Source organism: Apium graveolens, chromosome 7 (assembly GCF_009905375.1).
Source record: "Apium graveolens cultivar Ventura chromosome 7, ASM990537v1, whole genome shotgun sequence".
Lineage (NCBI taxonomy): Eukaryota > Viridiplantae > Streptophyta > Magnoliopsida > Apiales > Apiaceae > Apium > Apium graveolens.
Window position 1 is genome coordinate 105,855,171 of NC_133653.1, and position 9,508 is coordinate 105,864,678.

Here is a 9,508-nt window from a genome sequence, read left to right on the forward strand (position 1 = left end):
TTTGGTTATCCCCATTTATGACCGTCGGATTTTTTTAATCAACTAATAAGTACCGTTAGATTCAAGTACTAAAATAATATACACTACTCAAACTGTCAAATTTGAACCCGCCAACAACAAATATTTATATTATTATTTATACGCGACCCAAGATTCAAGTTCGAATTTCGCCAATAACAAATATTTATATTATTATTTATAAATATAGTAATAATGTAATGATTAAAAAAATATATTATAATTTTAAATAATATAAAAATATACATAAAAATCCGCTCATATTACATATAAAGTTGTTGGACCAGAACAAAACGGCCCAAAGGAATTATAGTTAGAATAATCACAATACATTATGTAAAGCCCAAGAAGGCCCAGATTGTAAGGATTGAGCCCATTTGGGACTTAGTATAAATAAAGGACAACAATCCCATTTGAAGGGGTTGGCTAATTAAGCAAAGAAGATCATCTCCTAAAAATATAGACTAATAATATTATTGGTACATCATTTGGCGCTAGAAGGAGCTTTGCTTTAACAAGATCCAACCAGAAGATGATTGTAGAAGAGCTTGATCCGGGAACCGCCGGACCAACTCAGGTAAAGAAGTTGACGGCAGAAGTTGCCGCCGACCCCTCGACCCACGACGATCGCGAGCTTCCAAAACAACCGGCATTGAAGCCGAAGTGTCTGTTCCCTCCACCTGAGGCTCCTCCAGAAGATCAATTTCTAGGATTGAAGGACTCTCTCCAAAGGGACAGAAAAAGAAAAGCTGTGTCAGACCAGCGTTTTAGAGTTCAAACATCTAAAGGAAAAAAAGTTCTCTCGAGCGACGTTCGGCTACATTTGGAACAGAAAGAAAGGCTAAAAGCCCAAAACCAAGGAAATCCGAAAGATTCCCTTGATTCAGATGAAGAACTCGAGTTTCTAGAGCGCGAAGCTCAGAGATTGCAGGCTAAACTTGAGCGAAAACGTGAGATTCACCGTCTCCGTCGAGAGCTCCAACAAACTACAATTCAAAATGAAGGACAAGATGATGAATTTTATGATGAGGATGATGCGGAGTACGAATATGAGCCCTCGGCGGAGTCAACATATTCGCAACCTCGCGAACGTCGACAGAAGACAGTGTCATCTGCCGATGTCTCACATTAGACATAATCCACAGAATCTATATCTCACGAGGAGTTCGCTAAAATGCAGGAAGAAATTGCCCAGATGCGTACCTTGATGAGAAATCAGGCAGGGTTTGAAACCGTTTCTGAGAGCCCCCTATCGTTAGTGCTTGAGAAGGCGCGCATCGACAGGACGTTGAAAACGCCCGCTCTCGATCATTTCGACGGATCCTCGGACCCGCTAGCATTTCTAAATACATTTGACGGCCGCATGGCTTTCTTCGGCCACTCGGAGATCGCTAGGTGTCAGTTCTTCTCCACTTGCCTTCAAGGCACGACTCTCCGATGGTACAGTAACTTGCCACCTCGGTCAATCGACTCGTGGACAACCCTGAAAAGCAAGTTTCAAGCCCGATTTTCCAGCAACTACAAAGGAATCAAAGTTACTGCATCCTTGATGACAATGCATCAACGCTCCGGCGAAAGTCTCAGGAGTTTTCTAACCCGGTTCAGGGAAGAAATAGCGGAAATTCCAGACTTAATAGAACAGATGGCTGTCAATTTCCTGACAGCGGGCATCGATAAGTCTAGGCATGGCCTCCTTTTAGAAGAGATCTTTGAAAAAAGGCCGAAAACACTACAGGCTGCGTTCCAGATTATAGAACACCGCATGATGCTTCAAGAAGCGGTAAGCTGTATACAATCTCCACGGAGGTCGTCAAAGTACGAACGTCGCCCCCGCCTCGCACATCGGACCTCCCCCCGAGGGATAGAAGAGAAAGGGATTAGCAACCCCACAATCGATCTGAAAAAGAGTTCACAAAACTCAATACTGAGGAAAACGACAATTTTGGCGGTGTTAAAAACGGAAACCGGACTATCGCCCTCCAAGACCCATGAAACCAGGAAGACCCCCAAGCTCCAGATATTGTGAATATCATGAAGACACCGGCCATACAACAGAGCAATGTTTTCAACTAAGCAATCTCATCGAAGGAAAATTCGTCGAGGGCAACTAGTCCACTATGTGCAACACGATGATGAACCCAGACGTCAGCATCGAGGCGAAAACGACCGTGTAATCGACGTTATTTTTGGCGGCGTAGCCGCCGGGGTCTCTCCCACAACTCTCGCAAGATTTATGCTCGAGAAGTCTTTAATGTCAATCCCTCGACAGCTAAAACGCCCTCGAGTGAATCCCTCCCTGGTCATCTCTTTCTCGGATGACGATTATCGTCCCGGTCTCATCGAAGGTCATCAAGATGCTCTCGTCATCACAACACGTGTGGGGAAACAATACGGTTAAGAAAATGTTGGTCGATAATGGTAGCTCCGTCGACGTGTTATATCACCATGCTTTTTCCCGAATGGACATAGGAGATCGAAGACTCGAAAACTCCCGAACCCCGCTATACGGGTTCACAGGCAATGAGGTTCACGTTGTAGGAACCATCGATATGCCAGTGCTTTTCGGTTCCCCTCCCTGTCAGATTTGGAAAATGGTCAAATTCCATGTGATTAGCGCTTCCTCAAGCTTCAACGCCATTTTGGGACGAACAACGATCACCGCGCTCCGAGCTATAACATCTATCTCCCACTTGAAAATGAAGTTTCCCACAGATTTCGGCGTGGGAGAAATGATTGGTGATCAAGTAACAGCAAGACAATGCTATCTAACCACCGTTTCTCCAAGAAAAAAGACAGAGGAAGAGCTAGAAGTCAATCAAGTACTAGATATCGACCCAAGAGAATTGGTTGACTCATCCACAAGCAATTCATGCTCCCCTCTCGAAGAAACAGAAGATATAGAAGTATTTGAAGGAAACCCAGATAAAACAACATGAATTGGCAAAAACCTCTCATCAGATCTCAAAAGAGATATCACAAACCTCATTCGGGAAATTCTCCGACATTTTCGCTTGGGTCCCGAGAGACATGCCTGGCATCCCAGAGACCACTGCTCGACACTCGCTGCACATCAGTAAAGACACCAGGCCTGTGCACCAGAAACAACGTATATTCTCGGCCGAGAAAAGGAGCAGCCATCGACCAATGAGGTCGACAGACTCCTCGACGCCGGTTTTATCGAGCCCGTGCAATTCCCCACGTGGATATCAAACGTAGTTCTGGTTAAGAAAAGCAATGGGAAGTGGAGAATGTGCATTGATTATTCAGATGTGAATAGGGCGTGCCCTAAAGATTTTTACCCTTTGCCCAATATCGACCAACTCATCGCCGCCACAGCGGGAAACGCAACTCCTGTCCTTTATGGACGCCTTTTCGGGGTATAATCAAATTAAGATGGATTCCCATGACTGGCAACAAACTGCTTTCATCACTCATAGAGGGGTCTTTGGATACAAAGTAATGTCCTTCGGATTATCAACGCGGGTGCTACTTTCAGCAGACAATGGATAAAATATTCTCTTCGCAGATAGGAAGAAACATGCTAATATACGTCGATGACATGATCACAAAGTCAAAAGCTACCCTCCGACCACGTGACAGACCTTCGAGAACGTTCACCAATGCAAGGGCAAATAACATGCGACTGAACCCGGCAAAAGTGTTCATTCGGCCTTACTGCAGGTAAATTTTTGGGATTCCTTGTTACCCAGAAAGGCATCGAGGCCGATCCAGCTCAGACAAAAGCCATCCTAGAAATGAGCAAACCAAGATCCATTAAAGACTTACAAAAACTCACAGGGTGTTATAGCCGCACTTCGAAGGTTCATTCCTCAATCTTCAAAGAGATGCCTCCCGTTTTCTCTGCAATGAAAAAGCTTCCAGGTCATCGCAGTTTGAATGGAACGAAGACTGTGAAAAGAATTTCACAGAGCTAAAGATGTTTTTGACAAATCCTCCAGTTTTAACACGACCCTTAACAGGTGAGCCGCTACGGGTATATCTCTCAGCTTCCGACGAAACGGTCGCGGCAGAGAGTATGGTCCGTGTCGATGAGGGAAAAGATATTCCTGTATATTACATCAGCCACTCACTACGAGACGCGGAAACAAGGTACCCTCAAGTCGAGAAACTCGTATACGCTCTCGTTGTCGCGAGTCGTAAGCTACGCCATTATTTTCAAGCGAGGGAAATCCATGTCCTGACCAATCTCCCTCTGAAAAGAATCCTGCACAAGCCCGACATAACAGGCAGGCTCGCAGCTTGGACCATCGAGTTAAGCCAGTTCTACATCGAGTATAAACCTCGAACGGCGATCAAGGCCCAAGTTCTCTCAGATTTCGTCGCCGAATGCCAGTTCCAATCCAAGACGCACAAACCTGAAGAGGACCAGTCTCGTCCGTGGCTTCTGTTCGTTGATGGTTCCTCGACGTCCGGCTCTGGAGGAGCAGGGGTCATATTAATCAGCCCAGGGGGATTCAAAATTCAGCAGGCTCTCAAGTTCGGGTTCTCCACCACAAACAACGTGGCCGAGTACGAGGCACTCATTGCCGGTCTAAAACTCGCATCCGATCTCGAAGCAGAGGTCATTGACATATTTGGGGATTCTCAGTTGGTTTGCAAACAAATAAGTGGCGAATTTAAGACGCATAATGAAAGGATTGTCCCGATATTTAACAAGAACACAAGAGCTTCTTAGCAAATTCCCTTCATGGAAAATGTCAAACGTCGACATGGGAGGAAAACCATGTGGGCAGACTCTCTAGCTAAACTAGCCTCTTCCTGTCTCCCCACTAATCTCAGCCCAACATACGTCGACATTTTGGAAACCCCCTCTATCGACGAAATATCAGTCAATCAATCCAGGCTAGGTCGCGATTGGCGCCAACCCTTCCTGAGTACATATTGACAACAAGTTGCCTGAGCATAAGTCCGAAGCCCGCACTCTCATGTTCAAAGCCAGGAACTACTGTGTTGTGGGTTGGAGTTATACCGACGTGCCCTATCTGAGCCTCTGCTCCGTTGCTTGTCTCCAGAAGAGGCTCTCCAAGCGATCGTGGAAATACATACGGGAATCTGTGGAGAACACCTAGGAGGAAAAACATATCCTCAAAGTTATCCGACAAGGCCTGTTCTGGCCTACAATCCGGAAAGATTGTGAAGATACGTCAAGAAATGTCAAAGCATGTCAGCTGCAACGGAAAGTAAAACCGTCGACCCACAACTGAGCTGAACTCTATTCTCAGCCAAGCCCCTTTTTCCAATGGGGAATAGACATTGTGGGTCCCTTTCCAAAATCCAAGAATCGTGCCAATACATCGTAGTCGCGGTGGATTACGCAACCAATGGGTCGAAGCAAAGCCACTTGCTAAAATACGAGAAAAAGAGAGGATAGAATTCTGTTATGGAATACATCGTCTTTCGCTTTGGGATCCCCAGAATCTTAGTTTCTGATAACGGCACTCAGTGTTGTAGGAAAGCAATTTGAGGAGGCTCTGCTCGAATTAAAAGTCCAGCACATCAAAGCATCTGTAGCATACCCCCAAGCAAATGGACTAGCAGAGGTAACAAATAGAACCATCCTACAAGGCCTGAAGAAAAGAATTGAAGAAGTACCCCGATGTTGGGTCGACGAACTACCGAATGTATTGTGGTCGTATAGGACGACTCCCCGAAGTGCGACGGGCGAAACTCCCTTCCGACTTGCATATGGAGTCGACGCTGTCATACCTGTCGAGATAAGTCTCAGCTCACCACGGATCGACGTATTCGATCCCGCTCTATCTCTCGTCGGACTCCGCCTTCACAATGATCTGTTAGAAGAAACAAGGGAAGAAGCCCGAATGCGGATGGTTGCCCAACAAGAAAAAACTGCAAGGTACTTCAACAAAAAAGTCAAACCCAAAGACTTCAAGGTTAACGACCTTGTCTTAAGAGATTCCGCAGCGTCACAACCCACTGTCTCAGGAAAATTCAAACCAGCTTGGGAAGGCCCTTATCGGATCTCGAGACTTGTAAGACCCGGGACCTATGAGCTTGCGCACCTCGCCGGGAAATCCATCAAAAATGCTTGGAATGGAATTCACCTCAAAAAGTTCTATCAGTAATTTAATCTCAGTTGTAACTTGTTATCTTGAGGCAGTAAAATGCCATTTCAAAAACAAACCCTCGATATACTAGGGGTCGCTACGAGGGTTACGTATGAACCAATTTCTTTAACTTGGAAAAAGCACAGACTTTCACTTCCTCTGACGCTCCTTAACTAAAAATAATCATTCATTTCTAAAAATGTTGTATACAAACCACTTCACGACGACGGGTCCGGGCAATTAAATCTCTCTCATAAGTAAACACTCGACTACGAAGCTAAACAAACGACTTAATGTTTCAAACTCGAGAAAAATAGATAGCAAAACAGCCAATACGTAACTGATTACATCGTAGAAAATAAGTTTAACAATGGATCGCATACCTTATACTTCTTACAAAACAGGACCACAGTGATTACTACACTTCTCAAGTTCTGGGACTTCCATGATGTTGGTATCAATAAAGCTCTTAAACACTTAAAAAATGTTCAAATTCAATTACAAAAATCACAGGGCATACCCTGCCTTCACGCGTTACCACCCTTCGATGCCAGGTCACGAAGATAGTCATCAAAGGCATGACCCTCGACGGCAAAACCAGCCTCTTCCATCCGCCGAAGGCATCGTCCATAACCGTCGCCCAGAGCACCAGCGATATCTTCAACGGCTTTCTCTACCTCTGTCTTCAATCCGCATTTTCTTTCACAATCAACTTGTAGGAGCCATCCATTCCTTCGACCTGTCGAAGCAAGCCTTGGCGCTTGCCTTTTTCCTCTTCAAGCTCCCTTTCCACCTCGAGCAGTCGACCCTCGAGCTCCTGTATCCTCCCACTCGACACCTGCTCTGTAGCCTCCATCTCAGCAACCTTTTTCGACAGTGCGGAATTTGCCTTAGTCAAATCAGCCACCCTGTGCTCGAGTTCCGCAAAACCCACCGCAATCTTCTTCTTTTCCCCCTTCAAGGCAGCAACTTCAGCTTCGAGCTTGGAACAAGCCTCACCATCAACATCAGCCTTGTAATCCTCCAGTATATGCATAAAATCGGAAAGAAACTGCAAACAAAAAAAAAAGGGGGGGGACATGAAAACAGGGTCGGCAACTATGACTATAAACGACCATGACCGAACATGAAAACAAAGAAACATGCACATTAAAAAGAAAGAGAAGGGAATGAACGTACCCTCCCAGCCCGGCTCTTACATCGATCAACAAGGTCCTCACGCTTCCTCCCATCATAAGCAACCAAGTCCTGAGGTAAGTTAAAGAGGTTAAGTGCCCTCAAGGGCACAGTTGATCCCCCCGTCCATCGCTCCGTGGGCTGAATCTCGACCCTCATCACCTCTTTCTTCGACCGAGGGTCGACGGTCTTCCCATAAACCCTTTCCCCGGCAGTGGCCACATCTTTGTTCACACCCTCGAACCCGACCCCCCGGCCTCCAACAACCACTTCATCATCCTCCCTCCGAAACCGCTTTCGAGGGTTGCCCTCCACGCGGACAAGATCTGAAACAACCCTCTCATTGTCTTCAATTACCTTGTTTCCCTGGTCATCAAGCAATTCAATTGAAACTGAATGAGGAACCCCCGACGGTCCAGCCCTGGCCGCATCAGCAGGCTTCCTCGCAGCACGCTGCAATAACAACATCATCGCCTTGTCCATTCCTCCTCGAATCCGCCGTCTAAAACCTTTTTAAGTGAGGCGCCTTCCACTACAAAGAAACAAACAAAACCATAAGTCAGCCATCCTATATATAAGCACTTACGAAAATTAAAATAAGCAAGAGCCGACAATGACAAGTACAAAAACTAAGTACATAAGCAAAATAAGGGCAATAACAATTAATACATCCCCCTTACAATCGTGCATCCCTAAAATCCAGAGTCCTTCAAATCTAAGTGCGTATACCATGTCCTCGACCCATGAAACTCATCGAGGTAGGCAGTATCGTGCTTCTCCATGTTATTTAAATAATCAATCGTGCCCTGGCTAACTTTCCCGCAAGGCTTTACAAATTCCAAGTCAGGACCCCCAACGTACAACCATTGCGAGTGATAACCAGAATTCGATGACCTAACACTAACAATCTTCATCCGTCGATGTCGGGAGTCGAAATATACTTGGCCACCATAGTACCGCACACCATAAATAGAGAAAAACAATTTCAAAGTCGGTGATCGACCCTTATCACAGCACAGCGCCACGAAACCACTTAACTGAGCAACAGAATTTGGTGTCAGCTGCCCTAAACCACAACCGATAGCCTCATACATCGTCAGGAAGAACGGATGCATGGGCAAACGAAGACCAAACTGAAACATTATCATCGCAACCCCATGCATCCCGAACTCGGGCATCATCCAAACCCTCTCATCTGCTGTCGGCACTCGGTAACGGTAGCCGTTAGACAGGTCGATGTACTTCTCCAACTTACTCGCAGGGGGGTCGACGGTGATGTAATAACTAAGATAGTTTAAACTAGGTTTGCTCTCAAATTCGATCCTACCTAGTCGAAGACTTTCCTCGACCGTTCTATTCCTAAGTTCCAGGGTACGAGGACTTAAGGGCGGAGAGGGCATAGGACCTGGAGGCACCCCCTCAAAAACTCATCGCTTCCTAAGAAATCAAAGGATCCACACTGACCTAGGTCCGGGATCTCTAGATTATCCAAGTTCAAAACAGACTCCTCGTCACCCTCCTCTAACGGTCGCTTCCCGGGGTCCCGGTTGGTGGCACTATGCGACGACGACGACGAAGGAAAGTCGGCCATTATAAATCGGTAAACTATAAACACGACCGACCCGCAGATAAAAAGGAAAAGGAATAGAGAGAGAGAGTAGACGACTTACAGTGCGAGCCCAGAACGCGCTGCAATCCCCTTTTAGATACCTGGAGAGGAAGTCGAAGAGGTTAGCCTGGAAACCTGCAAAAACAAAAAAAAAACCTGGAAAAATAAATTCAAAAACACACATGAGCGGATATATACCTTCAAAAAAAAAAAAAAAAGCATTACGTTTAATTCCTTTCTTTTTTCGGACACACACATTTGACTCCTATCTCGAATTAACAGTTATTTCTTATTTTCTTTTGCTTCGTTCGTTCGTTTTTTCACTAATTTTTCCCTTCATTTCATTATCCTGTCCGGTCACTAACTTTATTCAGGTATCAAGACAAAAACCTCGGAATTCAAAGCGCAAGGGTGGAGAGCACGAAAACGCAAATCTAAAGATATCGCGCAAAGCAAGGAGGGGGACTAATGTTGGACCAGAACAAGACGGCCCAAAGGAATTATAGTTAGAATAATCACAATACATTATGTAAAGCCCAAGAAGGCCCAGATTGTAAGGAGAGCCCAGGATTGTAAATAAAGGACAAAATCCCATTGAAGGGGGTGTCTAATAAGCAAA

The 9,508-nt window shown here is 45.5% G+C and overlaps 1 protein-coding gene across 1 annotated transcript; it reads right to left on the reverse strand.

Moving 5' to 3' along the window:
* Positions 1-6,789: 6,789 nt before the first annotated feature.
* Positions 6,790-7,766, reverse strand: LOC141673942 (uncharacterized). The gene is made up of 2 exons (XM_074480669.1): positions 7,284-7,766; positions 6,790-7,155 (listed from the first exon to the last, which is right to left on the reverse strand). The coding sequence occupies exons 1-2, from the start codon at positions 7,761-7,763 to the stop codon at positions 6,790-6,792; spliced, it is 846 nt and encodes a 281-aa protein (XP_074336770.1). The 5' UTR covers positions 7,764-7,766.
* Between the last annotated feature and the right edge of the window lie 1,742 nt (positions 7,767-9,508).

What these genes read in the sequence shown, in the direction of transcription:
- LOC141673942 (XM_074480669.1), bottom strand. Translation starts at nt 7,763, where the DNA reads ATGGACAAGGCGATGATGTTGTTATTGCAGCGTGCTGCGAGGAAGCCT. An exon ending in GTAAGAGCCGGGCTGGGAGG is followed by an intron (nt 7,156 to 7,283) that starts GTACGTTCATTC and finishes TTTTGTTTGCAG; the next exon opens with TTTCTTTCCGATTTTATGCA.